The 24,360-nt window shown below is 39.3% G+C and overlaps 1 protein-coding gene across 1 annotated transcript; it reads left to right on the top strand.

Annotated features, from left to right (window-relative positions):
• Nucleotides 1-9,750: 9,750 nt before the first annotated feature.
• Nucleotides 9,751-21,414, top strand: ikzf2 (IKAROS family zinc finger 2). Its single transcript, XM_080038138.1, has 6 exons — nt 9,751-9,800; nt 12,847-13,029; nt 14,223-14,390; nt 18,429-18,566; nt 19,141-19,272; nt 20,225-21,414. The coding sequence occupies exons 2-6, from the start codon at nt 12,954-12,956 to the stop codon at nt 21,043-21,045; spliced, it is 1,335 nt and encodes a 444-aa protein (XP_079894264.1). The 5' UTR covers nt 9,751-9,800; nt 12,847-12,953; the 3' UTR covers nt 21,046-21,414.
• Nucleotides 21,415-24,360: the final 2,946 nt, after the last annotated feature.

Below are 24,360 nucleotides of genomic sequence, written 5' to 3'. Positions count from 1 at the left end.
TTAAGCCTGCACGTAGAAACACTCTAAGCATATGACAGTCACGCCTTTATCGCCACATTGATATAACCTGGCTATACACTATACAGCCTCGGGAATAAGATGCACCCTGTAACCTAATCGATTGCCGAGCAGAGAGGCAGACTGGGTCCGCACTCTGTGATCGCTTTCTTTGTGTCAGACCAACTTCCAAGAATAGCAACTCGGGCGGGTTGTCTGTCTCTGCTGCTCTCTGCTATGGAGGAGATGGAGGAGGAAGTCAGTGGTGGATTTAACAACTGTTGCTTTTGCTGCTGATGTTGCTGCTGTGGAACCAAACTACCTTTCAGTCCGCGCTTCATGGCGCATGTCGGGCTAGAATGAAGTCTATTCCAAGCCGAGACAGTCAAGTCGGGATCAATGTGCAAGTTCATGGGATTATATAAACTCCTACGTGTTTAAGGTAAATGAAAAAAGACAGCGAAAGAGGCACAACCATTCGCTTGCTGCTTTAATATAGCATTTTAATATTATTCGACTACCAGTATAGGCTGCAAGGCTGCTGGAGGCGCATGTCTGCGGCAAAGGCAGACAAGGAGCGTCTGTCTGAATGAATGGAGAGCTAGACGGGGCTCTGCTGCTGTAGCCTACCTAGACTGCTGCGGTGATCGGATAACCTGTTGAATTGCAGCTGTCAGTCAGCTCCGAGCCAACACACAGCCACCAGAAATCACTTAACACGAGCCTCAATAAAAAAAAAAATACTGGCTTCCAGGTTTCGCAGCTGATTGTTATTTCCAGAGAAGCACTATCTGTCTGCCATTTAGGCTAAATCCAGCCTGTCCTCGCCTCTTAACCTGTCTGTTCGACGGGTAAATAGAGTTATCCCACCTTTTTTTTTTTTTTAAGCTGCTGCTGCTGCTGGTGATGACATAACCTACGTTTTAATTCTGATACCTAAGTCGTGTTTTTTTGTATATAAGGAATTCAAGTAAATTGAGGAAGGAGAAATTACAATTGTAATTTTCACAATTGTGTCAATCTATTTTGAAGGTAGCATAACTGTGATGCAGAACCACTCTTCAATGTGCCACTACATCACATTTATTCCCATTCATCGCAGTAGGAGTTTTTTTTTTTTTTAAACGCACGAGGCTCTGCCGGTCAAACATTGAGTCACATCTCCACAGTAGCTTGTCAATTCAGCCTGCCTACCCACGGATTTCCAGTCTCTTTGGTTGTTGAAAATAGCTTGGCTGCTCCCAGCCGCCGCTATGGCTAATTCCTTAGGAACCGGTGGATCCAGTTTGATCCATCCCTCTCTTTCTTTCCTTTTACCAACTCGTCGAGTCTTCCCCCTTTGGAGTTCCAACCGTAGAAAAGTTCACCGTGTACCTGGTGAAATGCCGCAAGTTAGAATAAAGTGAGAGTGAAGTAGGCTATAGACATCGATGGGACGGTGCCGGTGTCGCGTTTAAAGTGGAGAACTCGACGGGACGCGCGCACAAGAGGCTTTGACGCAACAACAGTCACCTGTAGGCACTATATAGATGCGCTCCTAGTATCCTAAACTTTCCTCTGCTTCTCCGAACTTTCTCAGATTATTGATTTTTTTTCGTGTTCCTTTTGTTTGATTGTTATTGACAGATGCCTACCTGAAAAAAGTTGTTTTATGTTATACATATGCGAGAGAACACAGGACGATATCGATTATTTAGTCTTTTTTTGTTGTTGTTTATTTAAAGGGAGGTGGAGACAACTTACTACCCCCCCATCCCCCCGTCCCTGACTGAAATAACCATCTCATTTTGCACAGGGGAGACGCTTGAAGGTAATATTATGAATTTCACCCTTCTTTCTTCCTCTAATTATTGCATGTTACTTTCTTATTTTGCTTTCTCGTTTCACTTGCCAATCGTGAAAATAATTTTAAACAAATTGGTTTCAAACTTTATGTGACTGTAAAGTAGCCGAGGTTTCCTCCACAGTTACAGGGAAACCAAATGAACAACTTAGTGTCAACTGTAATTTTCTAGATGGCCTGACTCAGATTACTATCATCTTTGTTAATTAAAGTAAACCGCTATTAAGACATTGTAAAAATGAAGGAACTCAATAAGGATGTGTGATTTGGTTCATACAAAATCAATAGAAAAGTGACTGCAATGACAGTTCTGAGTTATTGTTTTCATTTAGTTTTGATGACATTTTCAAACGTTATGTTCTTCAAGGAAGCCAGTTGTGCTGCGGCATAATGTGGTGTGTGGTCTGACCCAGTACTTCAATATAATATGTATGAACTCTATTGCAATTCTCTCACATGCAATGCAAATTCTGATAATCATAGAACTACTTATCTTTACTTGTGTGTTGACTGTAACACATCTTCTACACAGCAATAACAATGGGACAAGGGATGGAGATGGACCCAACATTAGTTTGCAATTCATAGAAATGTAAATCAGCTAACAAATAACTCGCAATCTCTCTACAACTTCCCCTATGAAGTCTGACGTCTTATCAACATCCACAAACGTTTCGAAAACCTATACAATTTTAAAAACGAGGCGTGTGTTAAAGTGTATCTATGCACAGTTTATTGCTTTGTCTTATTTCATGATTATGTTATCAAGTGCATCCGTTGCTTGGTACAATAGCATACCAATTTTGCACAAAACGTTTAAATGAAATGAACTGAATTAATTTCCCCTCTTTTTTCCAATTAAGTACAGCTACAGCTACAAATACGTACATTATGTACGTATTTGTCCTGTTTAAAAATATTTGTGGCTTGAATAATCAATCGCATCATTTATGCCTCAGAAGTTGAGCCTCCTATTGATGTCATTTTAATGGACAGTGCATGAAATGGAGAGACCATCAAAGCTACGATTTAAGTTATATTTAGACTGAGAATGTGTATAGAGAATATGAAACCAAAACACGGTTGTTCACACACTTATTAATATAGTTTATAGGGTATAGTTTGCTCAGTATACGTGACACCTTTTCTAATTAAAAAAACTGCACAGACCAGAGTCTCTGTTTTAATGCACCCCTGCACCCTGGGATGTATGCACCTACATCAGCTTAAAGGCCTTGAATGAACAGGTTCATGGCGTTTGTATGAAAAATGACAAAAAGTTAAATACACATTGTTTTTATCTGTTATTTTATTATGAGGCAGAGCTAAATCTGCACAACTTTTGAATTACGCAAATTTAATACAACAAATTAAGACTAAGGACAAAAACTGCATGCAGTATGCAAATAAAGATGTGTCTAAGCTATATAAAAGTGACAATATATTTTTCTTCTTACCTGCAGAACTCCCAGCAGCACTTGCAATGGAGGCTCCCGATGACCACTGTGCTAGTAAGTCCCTGTGTTGCTTATAGGCTACATTCAATGCAACCATTCTTTATGCCAGTAAATTCAGTTTGTATCTTAATGTATTTCTGTGTATTATTTGTATTACCAGTGACAATGTTTATTGCGTCTGTGTGTTATTAAGCAATTGCACCTCTGACCTTATTAACTCATTCTGACTTTCATATCTCAGCATTTTTTATTATGCTGATTAAAAAAACTAAAAAAAAATTTTGCAATCACAACACTGTAAACATTTCGAGGGATTTCCCCCTAGTGCAGCCTTTTTCCTGTTCGCAACATCCTGTTGAATGCAGCAGATACTGGATATGCACTTTGTGGTGCTCCATTGCCCTTTTGCTGGTTTCCTTTGGGCAGGTCTCTTGAATATCTCCCCTGCCCCCCCTCTTGCATTTCGATTTGTTTTGTAGATCTGGAAACAGGTAGCATGTAGCTTCTGACATCAATGGGGATGTTAGGTCTCTGATGGGGGTTAGCGCTCATAGGAACACTTGGCAGGCGGGGCAGGGGTGGTGGTGGAAGAAGAAAAGGAGGCTCTTCCTCCTCCTGTCCGTCCGTTGGTCGCTTCTGAAATGATGTCTGTTCCATTGGCAAAAAACTGCAAAAAAACACGCATCGTCATGGAAGGCAACGGTTTGGATCCTCCTTACTCCAGTGTATTTCACCATAGGCTCAATACATCGGCAACGCATCATTATCTTACACAATGTTATTCTACTACACATACTGTTATACCCTACTACATTCAAACCTACCATACATGAATACATATCATTCTACTCACCACCATACAGCGCATTATACACACAGTCATAATAAGCTTGAGTTGAAGATTTATTATCAAATAGAGTGAACACCTTTTATGGCTTGTTTGTCAGCAGTGATGCTGGATTGAATGTAAAGCAAAATACATGTTGGGAATTTCGTACCATTTGGTCAATGTCCCCCAATGGCAAGTTATAGTCCACTGATTCGCCCCCTCCTGTTCTCCAGCCACTATGATTGAGACTGACAGCACACTGAGTGACAGCACACTGAGTTCAATAGGCTCAACCTACTGTAAGTGAAAGCTGTTGAGTCTAAACCAAATGTTATTTCACTTCATTACAACTAGGTAGAAATGTATTTCCTATTCATATTAGCTATCATTCAGTAACAAAGTTGTCCCACAGACTTGTAAAAGCTTGCATCTTTTCAAATAGGTTTTTAATATGACGTTTTCCCAAAGACTTGTTGGAAGACACGCTTCATTACTGTACCTAAGCTTTTGGGGTTGCATAATTATACATGTACTAACAAAAAACGAGTCTGGAATTGGGCTTAAGGGCTGAATGCTTTATTTGTCACCTCACACTCTTATTCACATCAGGGGCAAACTGTTTAGTGGTCAGACTTGCACACGTAGAGCAGGCAAAAATTGAGTGCAAAGTATAGCTGCATGGGAGATTACTGTTATGCCCATTCACATATATACAGTATATATCCTGTTATATATTTGTAAGAAAGAATAATACTATCTGTGACTCAGAGTAGTATGTGACTGACAATATTTGTGGTTTCAATTCCTGATCAGCTAACTGCTTATAGCTATATAGAACATACAGAAAAGGAAGGTAAAGTTACCGGTACTTAAAAATAGAGTTCCTTGTAATTGCAAAGATAAACCATTGTGTGAGTCAATTCACTGTGGTTGGATTTGAAGGCTTTGCAGCCCAGCTGTGAATAGGTACAAACTTTGTTTTAATAAAGGGTGTTGAGCAGAAATCCTACATATAAGCTGACTTCCTGTTTAATCAGCCCACCTAATTTTTTCATAAACACTTCTAAAAAACCTTCTCACTCCATTTGTCTAAACCACATGTGCTGTCAATGTCACGGTTGTGCTCTCCCTAATAGGTTTTCACACTCACACACACACAACCCCTTTTTCACACACTATCATCCTCCATCACATACACCGTCATAATGTATCACCTGTGCAATTATTTTCTCACATAGTTAATCCCACTCTCTCTCTCTCTCTCTCTCTCTCTCTCTCTCTCTCTCTCTCTCTCTCTCTCTCTCTCTCTCTCTCTCTCACAAATTCAAATTCAAATTCAAATTCAAATTAAAAATTGGCTTTATTGGCATGACAGTTTTTTTTAAAAGCAATATTGCCAAAGCAAACATCAAATAATTCAAACAAATATTCAGACAATACACAATGTGTCAAAATAAAACAATATACAATATGAACGATATATACATCTGTATGAATATTATATTGTGTGTGTGTGCCTCAATCATTCACTCTCTCTCTCACTCTCTCTCTCTCTCTCTCTCTCTCTCTCTCTCTCTCTCTCTCTCTCTCTCTCTCTCTCTCTCTCTCTCTTGTACTTTGCTTGGATGAATACCTCATCATGGTAACTCACATATGTGTTTCTGTTCCAATTCTTGTGTAATTTCTCGCTTAGAGTAATTAGGTATTTTCGATCTCTCTCACTCACTCATACATCTCGCTTTTGAACAAAGAGTTGTTTCTCATTCTCGCTACTGTATGGTTGGCCAGTAAAGTATCAAAAATCTTCCAGGCCTAATTATGAATTTTATCTTTCCATATGAAAATAGTTTCAGAAATATAAAATTACAGTTCCCAAGTTGCAAATAACTTGAATGTGGTTTTTGGAGTTCCAACTCTAAATGAGATACCTGCTGCTATGTCAAAAGCATAGTTTTGCTGGCTGGCACTCCCAGAAGAGGTGCATCCATGATATTAAGTTTTTCATTGACTACATCAGAGATTAGTTTTCAGAAGGCAATTCTCAACTCCTAAAAACATGTGGGCTAAACATTTGCGCTCACAGGATGAACAGATGAATTTACAGCACGACTGACAAGCATAATTAAAGACCTACTTCAACGGTGGAAATATGAAGGTGTATTGAGCTCTGAGATTCTACGTCGTATAAATGTGCAAACATTTTAGAAATCGGTTCATCCTAGCCTGAGAAAAGGCAGAACGAGTGTTTTATGGTCTTACTGTCTAACCCTATTAATATATGTAGGGTTAGGATTAAAATGACAGCTGGGACAAGGGAAGACTGAGAAAAGACTAAGGGAAGAAAAACCTCATTCATTATATTATAATTGCAATTTTATAATGATAGAATGTAGAGCGGCAACTATTAATCGACAAATCGATTATTAATCGACAAATCGATTATTAATCGATTACTAAAATAATCGGCAACTATTTTGATAATCGATTAATTGTTTTGAGTAATCTTTTTATAAAAAAATTCCAAATTATCTGATTTCATCTTCTCAAATGTAAATGTTTTCTGGTTTCTTTAATCCTATTATGAGTAAACTGAAATATCTGTGTGTTTTGGACATAACAAAACATTTGAGGACGTCAACATGGGCTTTGGAAAATTGATCAACATTTTTCACCATTTTCTGACATTTTACGGACCAAAACACTAATCGATTAATAATCGATTAATCGAGAAAATAATCGACAGATTAATCTATTATCAAAATAATCGTTAGTTGCAGCCCTAATAGAATGCTGGTTCCTTATGGGTGAAGTATTCCTTTAATGTCCGACATGACCCGTTACAGTTTATTGCTAGGCAAATGAACTAAACTAAGCAAATGCTAGTTTGACAAACTGACGGGTATCTTACACACCAGTGATTGTTGAAGGTCCCATTTAGGAGTCCCATTTTTTTCGAGTTGAGAACCTTGAACAATGTCTGATATGTTCAGAGGGGTAAACTGGTGCATTGCACCTTTTCTTTATCATCATCCGGTTGTTGATCACTGATGCTCATCTATTACGACCATGTTAGCAGCTAGTCATTTGTCTGACAGTTGCCTGATGCAGTCAATCTGTTTTTCTAAATAACTTGTACTTTCCAACGCCCATATCGTTTTTAAAAGTCGTAAATGAATGCTCTCATTTCTGTATATATTATTATTTACTTGAACAGTGGCATGTGTGTTTTGTGCGATATGAATCTGGAGGATTCATGGTTTGACAGGAAAAACCAGCTAGCTCCCACACAGTGTAGATCCAGCAAGCCAGAAAGGAGAGCCTCCGGAAAATAATCGTTTCCAGTTCCTCAGACAAAGGGGCTATTGAGAAATTTTCTGTTCATCTTATAGTTATTGCCATTGCAGGCAGGGGGGTGGAGCTTGACAGTGGTTCGATTGGTTTATTGTAATTAAATACTGTTCCTTAACCAAGATGCCATTCATAATTGCGTGTGCTCTCTCTTGAATAAGTTGTACGACCAGAAATTAAATTAACCCCGTTTAGATTCCTGAGAGGATGACTGTACTTAGGAACCTATTCATTCATTTGGTGTCACTGAAGTCAGCATGTATTACACCTACAAGTTTCGTGTGTACACATTTGTTCCTTTCCATTTGCCAGCACATTCAATGATCCCAATTTCATATCTTACTCAAAATACCTTTTCCCCCGCAAATCTTCACTGTTTGATATCCTGATCTTACTGTTCATACAGGATTGACTCAGCAAATGCAGGGCACCAACGCAAATCTTAAATTATGTACGTGCAAGTTTATGTGTGTGGTTTATTACAGTGTTCAAAGTGTTTCAGCCATTTTTCCAAACATTAGAGGTTTGAGGTCTCCATTTGAACAGTTGTGGAAAGTCATCCGTTTCACTAGCTCTCAGTGTTTTTGCCACCGAATGACATGATATAAGTGTAACCGCTTCATTTGATTGCCAATGATTACCTAAAGACCAGAATATATGGCTCCTAAAAACAAGTCTTAAAAAAAATGACAAAAGTTTTATGCCTCCCTTTATTACTTAAAAATTATGACATATTGACAGAAGTATTCATAAATCAGCACAAATTTGATAGCTTTTGCATACACATCTTTTGAAGAAATTTACCCTGACCCTTACATTTTCTATAATAACATCCAGACAGTCCAAATCTATTGAAACAACCTATCTGTAGTGCTGCTTAGCTGCAGTCAGCATCAGCTACAGTAATGGAAAATCCTTCATGACAAATCTGGGCCACTCCTGTCTCTAGGACAGCATTGCCAAGGGATAGCCAGCGTTGGTCACCTGAGATTTCCTCCAACCCCAACCTTTGCAACCTGAGCCCAGGCAGAGGGATTGTGTCATGGACAACGTCTCCCAGTATGCCCCACTGTGTGTGGCTGCCACTACAATGGAACAATACCACAGAAGAGGTTGTCAAACTAAAGGAGCTGTCACAGCAAGGGGAGATCTAACACATATGTATTTTCCATGTAAAAGGGACCATTGAAGATATAATCAGCACTGACAAATTAGAACAAGGTCTTCCTTGTAGCTGTTTCAGATGTAGGCCATGTAATGTTCCTTTGATTTGTACTTACACATCCATGGCTACAGCTATTGCTACATCATTTTCAAAAGCATGCACAGTTTGGTTTGATTATAATTGATACTTATTTCACAGATGTCAGTTTGTTTGAGGAAATTCTTTCATCGAGTGTGTTGTGAATGATGGCTTGCTGTGGTTCCTAAGGGATCTGGCGCTTGGGTCAGCAGGGGTGTTTGCCTGTTGCCACTGTATTGTTCTGATGACCCTGACGGGGCCTGGGTGTAAGGGGATAAGGGATTGGTTTGCTCTCCCTCTGAGTGGACACAGGGCTATCCATAGCCTGAGTTCTGTACAGACTGCTGAGAGGATGCAATGTGATCCACGCGTGCTGGACATTGGGATACCATATAGGTGCATAAAGACAGTTTAGTTAGTTGCCTTCTGCATTCTGTATGGTGTCCTCCACAGTGAGTTTTCCGATTCGACTTAAATTGAGATCTGAGAGGGATGAAATTGATCATTTTTTATATGAGAAAGACCAACCACAAAGGTTTCTATTTATCATGTCCACGTTTGGCTTAGCTAGACATGTGATTTACTTTTTTATTTAGAAATATTTCCCAAGTTATGAATGGAGTGTAATGGCACACACTAAAATAATTTTAAATCTCTATAGGAAAATATACTTAAAATGCTGAATGTTCAAAAATTCTTGTTTCTGGCTTGACCACCTTGCATTTATGTATTTTTACACACACACACACACACACACACACACACACACACACACACACACACACACACACACACACACACACACACACACACACACACACACACACACACACACACACACACACACACACACACACACACATATGTATATAGGGACAACATCAAAAACAACAGAATTGGACTTTTCCACATAACTACATAACAGCACTGTATAACTCGTAGAATCACACAATGACGATTGCTGTGTTTCTTTTTGTCTCCCAGGTAATGGCCAATGCTCTCCCAGTAAGGAGAACTCGAGAAGCTCGAGAGCTTCAACACCTAATGGACAGACAGATCCTAAGGGTCCTAATTCCCCTAGTGGTGAGTGCATTATACATGTCTTGCACTTTACAGTCTACCAAGGACATCTAAAATATCTGCACACACAGTTTCTCCATCAAACAAATACACAGTTCTAAATCACTAGATATGATGTCATCATTGTAATTTGCTTTGTCTTAATGAAACTCAACACGGAAGGAAGGATTATTGCATCTCTCCTGAACTGCCGGAAGGCCTTTTACTGTGAAGTAGATAGAAGATGTGTGATAAGTTGCAACAGAAAATGATCATGTGTGAGCAGAGCTTGATGGTTAGACCAGTGGTTGCAGTAGCCTTTCCCTCACCCTGTGTGTGTGTGTGTGTGTGTGTGCACTTGTGCCTGCATCAACAATGAGTTAAAGAGTTAAAAAGGATCACTCTAAAATGTACACTTGTTACAGTGAGAGAAGCAGTAGTTTTCATAATTCCAATAACTTTTAAACAAAAAATGCCACCTTCCACTTGTCCATAATTGCACTGAGCCTCAATTGTTGCTCGGTTCATTAGAGTCTATTCGCTTGATGCCTTAGATTAGCTGTAGCAATGTCACCATGAAGCAGCAAAGTAAAAAAAAAGGGGAAACGTTGTAAGACAAGGCTGCTGAGGGAGAAAAAGGGAAGCTTGTCTCCCACAGGTTTAGATATACAGGGAGGAGGGCCGGTGCTTTGGGTTTTCACAGGGAGATAGTCTTCACCGATAAGGGCTGTTGTCATTCTGGAAGTTGCCTAACATGATTTGCTATTTGAGGTTTTGTTACAAAAGAAGAGCTGCATCACATAATCTGTTGAAAAACAAGCATGAAGCGCTGCCTGTTAATGCCGAACTTGTGAACTCTCAAGCTTAAACACAAACTGTTCCTCAGGCGTCTTGCTATGGTGCACTCTGCCTGGTAATAAAAGGTGGGGGGGTAGGATTACACCCGTTGGGCTAGGTGACAGTTTGGATGGCACAGGAGTGACACAATGTCTTCTTCATAACGATGTGCCTCTTTTCAGTCAGGCCTCTCAATCACTTGTGATCTGTCTCCCCCAACATGTCTACAGATCATGGGAAACTCAGATAAATCACAGACCCCATTGCGCTGTATGTAGAAGAGGGGAAATATACCAAAACTGCATTTCAAGATTCATATGTGTAAAGATGCAAGGAGCTGACTATCAAGGACATTCAGGTTCTGCTCCGTGTTGCCAGGATACAGCTGTCAAAGGCTCGATCGCAATGTGGGCATTGGGATAAGTGTTGCATCTGGTACAAACTGTGGCATTGGAAACGTACAGTGACAGTCAAAGAATGCAGTTGCTTTGTGGAAGATTTGTGTCTATAGTGTATACAAAGGGAAATATTGACTGCAAGTTTCTTTCACTAGCCTCTGAGATTCAAGCGGATGCAGTTCTTGAGCCTGAGGGGACATGTGCTCGATGCAATCAGTTGGGAGGTTTTAGTAAAACAACCTCATGCGCTCACACTGTGATTATTGCCCCGGTAAATCCTAAAAACAGGATCGTCAGGATCAGTAAGATTTGCTTGGATAGGATCCAGACTTTTTCCCACACCTTGTCTGTAGTCCCTTTCACGTTAACATTGTACATATTCAAACCCATTAATTAGTCTTTGTAACAAGACAGTAACTTGTTCATTACTGATTTGTGTATATATTTTGTCACAGCTGTAGTGGGATCAAGTCAAGTGAGGTTTTTAATCCCTGCGTGCAGTGTGCAAATGGTTTTGATATTGTTGCATATGGCAGATGTACAAATAGTAAGCAAGCCAAGCACAAAAAGTGTAAATATGTCATACTACTTTCTGCTTGGTCACGGAATGCTTTTTTTTTTTACAGCTAATCCAATATTTACAAGCCAAAGTGTTATTGGGCCAATACTGTAGGAACATTTGATGATAATAATAATAATACTAATAATAATAATAATAATAATAATAATAATAATAATAATAATAATAATAATAATGATGATGATAATAATAATAATAATAATAATAGTAATAATAAATAAATACAAACGTTATTTGTATAGCACTTTCTATACAAGGAATTTAGCTTAAAATGCTGTACAATGACACAAGTAGTTAGCTTAATATCAGAATCCAATTGTTGTCTCTCATACTCTTGTATAATAATACAAGTCTAGATGTGTTTATTGCATGTGAGTTGCCTTTCTGGATTAATATTTGTTGTGTAAAAATGGCTCTAATTGCTGGTGATTTACAACTAGGACTGCAGGTGGTGAATAGTTTCCCGCCACAACCACCCACACACCCGCACACACACACACACACACACACACACACACACACACACACACACACACACACACACACACACACACACACACACACACACACACACACACACACACACACACACACACACACACACACACACACACACACACACACTTATGCAATATTTTACCCTTGTCATCCAGCCAGTCTCCCATTGCTTGTCAGGTGTTCTAAGCTACAGGGCCTCTGACACTCCCTTTCTCCTCAGGGACAGCCAGGAACCAGACCAGCCTGTTTATCCTTCTCTCTCTCTCTCTCTCTCTCTCTCTCTCTCTCTCTCTCTCTCTCTCTCTCTCTCTCTATCTCTTTCTCTTTTGCTCTCCATCCTGTCAACATATCAGTCCAGCCTAATGTTGTATACAAGTTGAGTTGCTAAGCTACTGTTATGACCCCCCTTCATCTATGTATCTCTGCACTATACAAAAAGCATTGAAAATGCCCAAAAAAATATCTTTAAAAAGCAAATTCTACAGAGGCTACTACTCAGCCTCTAATCCTAACCTCAAGGCCAACGTAGTTCAACTCTATCCATAGCAACTTAACCATTTTTGTCTAATCCATTTAAGCTCAACCAAGTCATGCATCCCAGGGACAAGCAAGGCCACATATTTGCCATATGGTTCATAGTTGCTGTAGAGAAAATGTGTATGCTAGAAGTAATTTTAGGTCACTCCCTAAAGACCTGTATTATCAGAATTTGACAGTATAAGCTGCACATGGAATGATGTATTAATTTCTTTAACAGAACTGACAATTAAGCAAGAAGAGGAAGCAACGGAAGACAATGGAAGCCCAACACTTGAAGAAACAGGTCAAATAGGGGAGGTAGAAGAAGAGGCATTGGAGGAATCCATGACTGGCAGTCCGGACAATTTACAGGATGGAGAAACTGGACCAACAGCCGATTCCGGAAGTCGACAGCCACACGGTACAGACAAGTATAATTGCAAAATGCAATGCAAAGTGTTTTGAAGAAGCTGTACAATAGTATTGTTTTTGTCATGGACATCTTCAGGCACTAATAACATATACACAGGATTGTTCTTTTTTCAAATGATTAGAATCCAGAAGGTGTGAACAATTTGCCCATCTTTTAGAGTGAGTCAGAAATAATTTGTTTTCCTCCGCAGTGGGTGTGGAGTGCTTTATGTTCTCTTGCTGTGTTTTTTTTTCTTTTTGTTGAAGGACAATAGCTTAGACTTGGAATTATTATCAGGGAAAAATATCCTAGGAATCCTCCGCAACCTGTTCCAACTGACGCCATGACTGCCGCGGTTGGTTGTCACACTATTAGGGTCAAGTTTCGCTCTTCCAACTGGCTGCAGATCAAAAGATTTGTCACTTGGAAAATCATAAGTGTCTATCGAACTGCATCACAAAAAAATTTACCCATTAACTCAATGCAAGAGACAATATTTATATACACAAGTAAATGCAGTACAGGCTCTGTTTTTCTGTGACCCTTGTGTATACTTAGTGTTAAAGTATAACTTAAACAGTATATTAACACATACATACACAGTGAACCCACTTGACCTGATGCACAAGTGTATGGAATCAAATAGACATGGGGAGAAGACACATGGTCATTTTGAATGTGTTTAAGTGAATTCATTATTTTCAATTCAACACCAGACAGTTTTCTTAGGTTGCCTATGGTCTAATGAATGGTGGTTGTTTATGTTGGCATACACAACCACTGTACCCATGCTGATCCAACAATATCTTTATTTCCACACTGTTATAGACAGAGAGAGAGGGAGCTGATGTATTCTAATGAAAGATTGGATTGGAAAGTTGTTTTGTTTCTCGATGTAATTGCTAATTATCGAACAGAAGAAGCCAAAGGAATCATATGTCATGCGAGTACAATTAAATATAGAGGTGATAAAGAATTGTGTGTATATACACAGCAGCTATTTGTGCCGTGTGGTTCCTGCACACGGGGAGACAAATTCATCCGTCAGTTACAAAAACAGAAAAGGTAAATGAGTTCAGTTAGAGACAAGAAAAAAAAAGAAAAAGCCTGCAGGGTTTTTGATACTTTTCTTAAAACATCTTCCACTAGTGTGTGTGTGTGTGTGTGTGTGGTATTGACTTCCTGTGCCTGCCTCTTATCAGGTGACAGGCCGTTCCAGTGCAACCAATGTGGCGTCTCGTTCACCCAGAAGGGAAACCTGCTGCGACACATCAAGCTGCACACAGGCGAGAAACCCTTCAAATGCCCCTTCTGCAGCTACGCCTGCCGGCGGCGCGATGCCCTCACCGGTCATTTGCGCACTCATGCTGGTAAGACTCCTCCTATACCCTCCTCTCTTCCCCTTTTAATTATCCTCTGCTAGATACCCAGAAGCCACTTCTTCTCTTTCATTAGATGTGCTTCTTCAGACAATCTATAAATGGTATCAATGCTGGGATTGTCTTTTACTTATTTTAAGAGATGTCATTTTTTTTTTATTTTTTTTTTTTCAATATTATGCTTGTGTTACATGTCCTCACAAAATCCCACTGCAATTTATATGAACTTAATCAGTATTGACATAACGTAGGAACCTTGAAAAACTACTTTGCTCCTTTGGAAATGAATGATCTCATGGCTTGAATGTACCTTTAGAAAGACAATCCATCTTTATATAGACATACATCAGGGAGAATGTGAGAGAGCCTGCCGGGTTCGCCATAATGCCAGTCTTTGTGATAAGTGTATTTTTTCAATTTGTCTCAACAGGATTCGTAAGTACCTATATATTTCCTCCTACTGCTATCATTATTTTAAAACTTTGTGTGAATTGTTTGGTCTAATGTTAGTAACTAGCAGAACTACAGCAGCATCCATGTATCCAGGTTGATGGCTCTATGTCTTGTATTGTCTTTGGAAAGACATAGTGGTGTTTTTCTTTTTTTCTTCTTTTTTTCTTTCTACCTACTACCTTTTGTAGTGTCATGAGTGCTTTGTGGTTAGGTACGAAGGACATGGTGTTCCTTAGTTGCTTGACTCGCTAAGGAGGAAGCTATCTGTCTAGTGACAAGCACATGGGGAGTGCTGACTGTCTCTCTAAACTGTAACCCACTTTCCTATCAGAGAGGATGTAATCTCCCCTCTTTTGTGCTTTTGAAATCAAGGTCAGACAATACCTTCATTTCTGCCTGTTGTGCCCCCATAGGGGTTACTCATACAGGTTCTCATTTAAGATGTGTTTTGGATGTGGTTCCTTGTGTTTGTGTACAGTTTGTGAGTGTTTTGCATGCATGTTATATCGGTCTAAGTTACTGCTCATATGCGTCTTTGATGAATGCATCTACAGTATTTCCCCACATATTAGTTTCCCTCTCTCGCTGTCTCAATGACGTTCCTGGCCCGGTCCTCTGCCATGATGAACAAGCGTATCCAAAAGAGTGAAATTTAAAGGCGGAGTCAGCTATTGTGGAGAATGTTTGTTAATTGTCAATATAACTTTTTTCAAAATCATTGGATATTTCCTCACAATCCACTAGGTGGGCGTAGTGTGATTACGCTGAAAAAATGGTGGGCCCCATTTGTTAACATCCCCTTCGGATACATACCAGTTTACAGAGCCTATGGCTGTGTATTAACACCGGATGTTTATCAGGGCACACACAGTTTATACTAGGGGTGTAACGGTACACACATGTCACGGTTCGGTATGTACCTCGGTTTTGAAGTCACGGTTCGGTTCTGTACGGTACGGTTCTCAGTTAAGAGGAAAAATTCAAAAAAAAAAAACGTGTGTAGCATTAACTACAATGCAGCCTAAAGCTATTTTTCAGTATAACAAAAGGAAAAAACTGCTGCAAACAAGAACGGTCTCCAATAAATAAAATACTTCTCAAATAAAAGTGCAAGTTCTGCAACGCAATCAAAAGAAACCTGTACATTTGGCATATTCACACCATAATTAAGTATTTAGGTACGGTTCAGTACGAAATTGTGTATGTGTGAGAAGTTATTCATTGATTTTGACAAAAAGTGATTTTGACAACAAACAGTCTCCAGAATCTGCAGTGCACCTTGAACAAAGTCACCCAAGGACAAATAAAACAACAATGAGAAATAGTTAAGAGTGGAAGACAGAAACTGTGTTTGATTATCCCTAAGACCAAGTACAATGTTGGAAGAAGTCAATGATCTGTTGAGGTACAGTTGATTGGTCGGAGGATAATGCAGGGAAGGCAATACTTGAGACGCAAAGGATTTCACATGTTGTAATGCAGAAGGTTTAAATCTGAGCAAGTTCTGGTTTATTAGCCAAATGCAATCATTCAAGTGAGTCTGAGTAAACAGTGTGGATCATTTACATCCCATGAATAAGAATAACGTCTGAATTGTTGATTCTTCGGGTCCATCCAACATCTGCACAAGGTTGCATGTGGGCGGTTGTATAAATGTGAAAAATAAATTAAATCTACACTGTGTGTGTGTGTGTGTGTGTGTGTGTGTGTGTGTGTGTGTGTGTGTGTGTGTGTGTGTGTGTGTGTGTGTGTGTGTGTTGTGAGCTAGTTAAAGCAAGGGAGCAATACTTGATTGAATACTGCCAACTTCACTGTCTTAGTTACAAGGCTGGAAAGCAGCAGAGAAAAATGATTTCCATCATGACGTGTTACTCTATCACAACTCAGAATTAATATTACTGCAATGACCCCGTAGGAAGACCTACCTACACTTCAATAATATTGAAACCCTTTGTCATTAGCCAACACTTTTTGCTCATACTCAGAAAAAAAGGGCAATGAACCGTAGTTTCGAGTTCTGCTGATACAATGTCATACATAGACCACAAGAGTCCTGAATGACAGATACAACAGAAGACCTATTATCACTCTACATGATTCACACAAAAAAGTGCCTATCACTCTACATGATTCACACAAAAAAGTGCCTATTGATGCAAGATTGGCCTTGACTGTCAAAGTAATTTCATAGCAAATGGGTATTATTTCACTCATCAAGAAGTCGTCCAGGAAATAAAATGTAACATTTACAGCTAAAGGAATATTCAGTTCTGCGTATCTTGTAGAGCAAATTCACTGTTTGAAAATAATATAAAATGAAACAAAAAATAAATTTTTCGTGGGGGAACAAGTATTTCACGTTCATTTGTGAACTGTCACCTATCTCTAGATGTTTATATGTGCGTGTATGTGTTTTATGGCCTCCATTCCTCGGACTGAATTTTTTGGGGGTTTCTTTGTTGTCACACACTGTAATAGCTGTCCCCATTGTGCCAGTGAATGTCTTACTACATCATAATGCTGGTGTCTGGGTCACTTTAGTACGCTTATGTGGCCTCAGGTTCACTCAGTGAATCCCTTTATGAGTCATTACATGGCTTTTGAGAATACTCTGTCACAGACCTGTTTCCTCAGCAGTGTCTGCCTGCGCCGGATTTTCACTTTGATACAACATGTAGCAGTTAAATGTTTACACAATTTATATTCAACTTATTCCTCAATATGGAAACAGCTCATTCCATTGTACAAAGGTGGTGACACCACACCAGTGAACTATTGGCCTGTATCTGCTGTATGGCTGTAATTTTAAGGTCACTGCATTGTGGATAATCAGTCGAACGTGTTTGCTTAATGGTATTTTTCGCAAAAAGTGTAATGAAAGTCACTTGCCAATTAAACATACATCACAATTTGTTTTTACATTTTGGAGTTTTTTTTCCTTAAATGAAAAATAATAATTTATCACTATCACCTTTTATTTATTGTTATTATTTCACAAATCCGGTGATTTGTTGATCCGTTGCTCGAGTGATGAAGAAAGATGGACGGATGGATAGATGGGCCGATGTTACCGAGATAAATGCAATGGATGTGTCTTAATCTTTCCACTTGTCGAGGCAGGAAGGAATTGAATGAAAAAGAAATGGCACAATGAATCACACTCCACCTCCATAGCAGTTTATTACTGGAGTTAGTTTCAATACCACCACCATGGGATGTATACTCAACTCCGTTATTCACTCATGCTGTGCCCACAGTAGTGGGTTGTTTGCTGTATTTGTTTCAGAGACCAAAGGGTTTTGAAATGCAGACTTGATGGTGCAACTATCTGTCGCCCACAACTTTTTTCTTTTTTTTGCTGTCTGGCAACAGTTGTGTGGAATGCTCACACTAGTAGTGGAAAATCCATGATCTCAGAGGCTGGCTTGTTTCTACTACTGACTGTTCACAGTATTTACTACTACGCAGCGCCTGAGCACTGCAGCAGCTTGCGTTGACTTTTTGGATGCTATCCACTCTTTCTGTCCGTACAGCAAGTGCATTAATATGTTCTCCCTCGATTGTCTTCACTTTTAGTTGGCAAACCACACAAGTGTAACTACTGTGGGCGGAGTTACAAACAGCGCACGTCTCTGGAGGAACATAAAGAGCGCTGCCATAGTTACCTGCAGGGTATCGGCTTGGATCCATCCACCAACTCTGGCCCTTACACAGGTAAATAGTTTCGCTAAACCTGAAACCAAATTAAAGCCAGCCAAATCTGTAATGGAAACTGTCAAACTGTAATAGAGTAAGGAGAAAAATCAGTATACACAAGTACAGTCTGAAGTGACTTATGCATTATTCATTTATTGGAAGAGAATAAAGTTATATAAAATATAAATTTCCATTAAGAAATGATTTCCTTTAAAAGGATAAAAAGACTGATGTGGAACACATATTACAATTGTACAAAAGGATTTCTGTTTTTTTTCTGTTTATACGTTTTTATATTACATTTGTATTCATCTGATTAATACATTTTTAGAACTTCTTTAGTCCATGTTTTATTTAAAACAGTTTAAATAGTGCATGTGTATTGAATCATTCATTTTCTAAAGACAACACAGTAACATAACATTTCTAATGAGATTATGGAGATTTAAGAACAGTTCAGGCCAACATTCTTTTTACATTTATTTTTTTACAAATGGTTTGGTTTTAATTTCCAAAATACAAATTATATTATTTCAGTTTGGAACATGGAAATATATGATTGCACTTTCTAACGTCCCTTACACCTTTCAAGGTGAGGTCCCCAAAGAGCAGAGGCCCATGGCAGAGGCCAACACCATGGCTACTTTCGATCGGCCGCCTGTTATTGAAAGGCTGCACAACAACCTGGGCAAGAGGAAGAGCACCACACCTCAGAAATTTGTGGGTGGGTATGTCAAACGTAGCCACGCAGTCAACTGCTTTCTCTAGTTTAGTCAGGGTGAATGTGTCAGTGATGTACAGTATTATTTTATTTGAATACACTTCAATGTCATTTCTTTTCTAAGAGTGTGAAGTTGAGGTAGTGTCTGAAAATGACTTGTTCTGTTGCGTTGCATTGATGGCCTATTATGCAGCATTTCAGTGGATTTATCTTATTGATATCTTAATACACATCTATTAGTCATACTTAATTGCCATCATTTATTTTGGTAGGGATATTCCTTTTATACCAAAATAATGGGCATGTATTATTAACTTATACATTCCTTGTTGTTGTACTTACTTAATAACAGGAGTTATGGTTTCCCTCTCTTTTAAGCGCCGCGCCTTGCACTATAATATCACACAATAACCCTGCCCTGCTTATGAGCACAGCTTCTTTTTTGTTGTTGTGCTGAATTTGGTTTTATTTGCCACACTATTAGAAAAAGAGACTGAGCAAGCTAGAGCAAGCGGTTGACTGCGAGGCAAGGAAGTGTTTTTCACTCTGTGGTTAGGTACACCTGTAACTTTGCCATTGCTCTTATCGAGAGAACACAGCTCACCGCATCCCTGTTTTTGAGGGGTTAAACAGTGCGGTAGTAGATGGATGGGGCTTTCCAGCCCATTCGATTCGCAAACACAGAACATCTAGTGCAAAATATGAAAACAAGCCCTGAAAGAAGACATATGACCGCCTAGAAAGGGAATTGTTTTGAATTCAAGCCATGCTCATATTTTTGCATATCACTTTTGATCTCTTTTTTTTGTAGCTTAAAGCAGAAGTCTTGCCCTCCACTTCTGCTATCACATCTTTATTTATTCTGTTTGGTGTCTTGCGTTTTGGAAATCGGCATCCTCATTGTTAAATCGATTAATTCCACCCGCTCATATTTGCTCTGCTCTATTTCATGCAGGTGAAAAGATGGTACGCTACGGCTACCCTGAGCTAAGCTATGACATGCGTCTGAAGTACGAGAAGCAGGCTGAACTAATGCAGCCGCACATGATGGACCAGGCCATTAGCAATGCCATCGCCTACATGGGATCGGACAACCTCCGACCAATGCTCCATGCACATCCGGGTCCCCCTCTATCCATGGCCGAGGTGGTGCCCATGGTCAACCCCCTCTTCCACCACCATGGCCTGCCCTTCAGCCAGAGGACAGAGCATCTAGGAAACTGTGACACGCGGCTGCCACATCATCATCAGCGCGACTTACCCAGCCATCCCACCTCCAACGGCCCCACGGCTTTAAGCAGGCAGGGCAAGACGCACCAACCTAGGCAAGATGAATCCCCTAGCAACAGCGGAGTTGACTCTGTGGACTCGGCTCGCAGCAGCCCCAGAGAGAGGCAGGGCTACCACGCGGCACCACCTCCCGGCCACAGGTCTAGATCCAGTCCGGCGGTGGTCTGTTCAGGTGAGCGGGGGACAAGAGAAGAGTCACCCAGAGGTGCTGGGGCAGTGACAGGGACAGGGCTGATGCGGGTGGCCACAGAGAGGCTTGTCTCGGGTCACAACGGGGTGAGGGTGTTTGGGCGAGAGGGCCAGGAGTTGCGGGCGTTCCAATGCGAGCACTGCCGGGTGCTTTTCCTGGACCACGTCATGTATACCATCCACATGGGTTGCCATGGCTACAGAGATCCGTTGGAGTGCAACATCTGTGGCCACCGCAGCAAAGACCGCTACGAGTTCTCCTCCCACATAGTCCGCGGTGAACACACCTTCCAGTGAGAGACAGAGGGAGAGAGGATGGGTAGGATTCTAAAGGGAAAGGCTAAAGAAGGGAAAGGAGCAATATAGCCTGATTATCCGTCCTTATCCCCCCCAGACCTCTTAAGACTGTACAATTTTTTAATGGCACTGTAGACAAGTGTAGCACAATCATAGCATATACTTTCTTTTTAAGCTACTTGTTGTGAATCTGAACAGCTGAACAATCATATGAAGGTACGGGCCAAAGAACACATTTTCTACCTATTTAAGTAAGATTAATGTATAGGAAGGAAGGTAAGTTTGTGTTGTTGTTTCTCTTTCTCTCTCAACATGTTTATGAAGTGTGTAACAGAGCAGCTGTCGGATGACTTTTAATCGTTAATCATTTTAGTTAGTGTCTCCTTTTGTACGTGTCGCATCATAAGAAGTAAAGTAAACATTAGAACATGGGTAACGCTTTACAATAAGGTATAATAATTAACTGTTCATTAATGCTTAGTTAATGCTATTAACGGTTAGTTTATGCTTATAAAGCATTAACTGACTTTGATTTACTAACGGTTAGTTAATGATGAGTTAATGTTTAGTATGTATTTACTTAGCATTAACTAACAGCTGATTAATGTATATTGTTAAGTGTTACCAGAACATGTTCCTTTCACAGAAAGTACTGGATACTGATGACAGTAGTAAATATTTAGGTAGTCCCTCATTCAATACATGAAAACTACCACTCGTTAATTATTTCATGGACATAATAGCTACTGAAAAGAGGGAAATTGCCCACAATGCTCATAGTTCTGTCCATGAAAAATGGTGTACAAACTGTGTGTTCTCGCTGCAAGCAACTTGGTATCCATTTGGACTTGATTGCCAGCAGTGTGGTTGTCTCTGATTTCTGTTTCTATCTGCAGCTGTAGAATTTTGAACATTTGTGAGTGACATGATCCTCAGTATTTTGTTCTGCTTTAGTGCGTAGTTTAATGACTTAGCTTACATAGATAAATACCAAGGCTATATTCATTTAAAAAAAACTCTAAGAAATCCCTTCAAACTTTACTAATGACCCCCAATAATGTAGTGATGTAAATATAAGTTTAAAGAACTTGGAGGCTTGGAGTATAAATTAAAATAATTATTATAACATAGAGGCAACTTAATGTGTCAATATACACAAATAAAAACCAAATTTGCAGATGTATATTCATAAATGATGTTAATCACAAATGAATGTAACATATATAAATTGCATTTAAAATTAAACATATTCATAATAATTAGTTATTTGGGGTTGGTGAAGTTGGAAACATTTTTTATTTGTATTTGTTGACGTTTTTAACTTTTTTTTTAAATTTTTTTTATTATTCTTCCGGACAATTACACATAATACATAATTTTCTCATTGCATATTCATACATATTACTTTGTGTTATCGTCCGAAGGGAAGCAGGAGAAGCCAAAGGCTTATCGGGTCCCGCCCCCACTGCCATCAGATTCAGATACACAGATACACAGCTACTGATACAGTTAGAAAATGTTTTTTTTTCTTTTTTTTAAGAAGATGCATTCTAATGCACAGATCATTTTAGGTCTCTATTTTCCTCTCTGCCTGTGACAATGCAATTAACAGATTTTACTAGACAAATTGGAGAGACATAGTTGAAATGGGCTAGAGAGAGAAGTTACATGCAGAGAACCGACTCACTCGAACCAGGTCTGCTGCGAGGACTGAGCCTCTGGGGGGGGACGTTCTTACCACTACACCACGAGCGCCCCAAGTTGGCAAAGTTTGAGCAGAAGTAACACCACAAGGCTCTATGAAAGGCTTTTGTTAACCAATGGCAGAAAACTACCTCCCCATGTCGTAGGATTCAGCTGAGGTAATGGCCTATAGAGTTGTGTTTTTCACGAACCTTTGGTGGAGTAATGGGCCAGTTTTACTAGGAGCCAAAATTACCATTGCTAGCTAACTAACTAAGGTTATATTTATTTCAAGTCAACATGTTTTAGATGATCAATCTATTAGCTTGTACTGACACCACCCCCTTGTTTGCCCAATCAATGGCTGTTAAAGCACTTGTGTAAAACTACCAACAAAGAAGACCTGCACGTTTGTGTTGCTAGCATACATATTATTTTATTTTTAGACAAGCATTTATTTTTTATTTATTTTTTATTCAATAACTTGTAAAAGACATTCACTTGAATACTGATTTTTAAAATGTAACAAAGTATTGCATCTGAGTTTTCTATCACAAAAGGAATCAAAAACATGTAGACTTGACATGGTTTACATACATGAAAGAAAAATAACAGATCCTTCATTCATACAAGGGTCACATTTTTCATAGGTCAAAAAAAATTAAATATAATCAATTTAGACTTCACCAATCTAATACACCTATACAATATACATTTTATATTAACATATACATCTGTAAATAGGTTTATCTCTCTGTATTGGGACTCTATTATGTTTGCACCTACAAGATAGAGCTGTGGATCATAAAGCAAAATTCACAAGGAAATAAAAAAACACAAACTAGCCAAATGGCCTTTGTCTCGTCTGTAACATTTAACAGTGTAGCCATGGCCATCTTTCCCTCATTCTTTTTCTATTCTAAGCACCCAAGCTAATGCATTCTCTACACCTCAAACTGATAATTTGCGTGTATTCTTGCTTGCTCTTAGAGAAAATTGTTAGATCCTAGTGACTCATGGGTTGTCTTGCTAGCAGTGTTTGAGAACACAGATTCCTAAGATGAAGTAACATAGTGGACGGTGGAGGGTAAATGTTTTCATGTTGATGACTTAAACATCTGGAAACCAAAGGGATAAATGAGGTTAAACATGCACATTAGTTGTTTTTCTCTGATAAATATAAAGGCCCATCTTTTTGATCTAATCAACTTTGTGATTTTGTCTGTAAATAGTACAAGTGAAGTTCCCTTTTAGTGCTTGGTTTTGGGGTCAGATTTTGGTGCTTTTTTTCCTTAGCTCAGTAACACATGCTTATATGTCTGGTTTCAATGCCATCTCTCCTCCCATTTGTACCTATATGTCATTACAAGTACACTCCTTTTAATGGCGCACCATAAAAGTGGGTGTTGCGAAGCTTTAATTGAATGTCTGAAATGTATTGCATTATGGGTATTGTGGTATTAGGTGGAATTCCTGCACATGTTGATTTCCTACTTTTGTAACATCAAACTCAAAGTTATTCGAATCAGTCTGCTCAGTCTCTGCTTCTCAGCAGCACCATCTCAAGCACAAGCACACAGACAACTAATGTCTTCCGCACTCCCTCTCTCTCTCTCTCTGAATATCACTCTT

The sequence above is a fragment of the Ammodytes marinus genome (genome assembly GCF_949987685.1).
Source record: "Ammodytes marinus genome assembly, chromosome: 12".
In the NCBI taxonomy this organism is placed as follows: Eukaryota; Metazoa; Chordata; class Actinopteri; order Uranoscopiformes; family Ammodytidae; genus Ammodytes; species Ammodytes marinus.
This window is presented reverse-complemented; position numbering and strand designations above follow the sequence as displayed.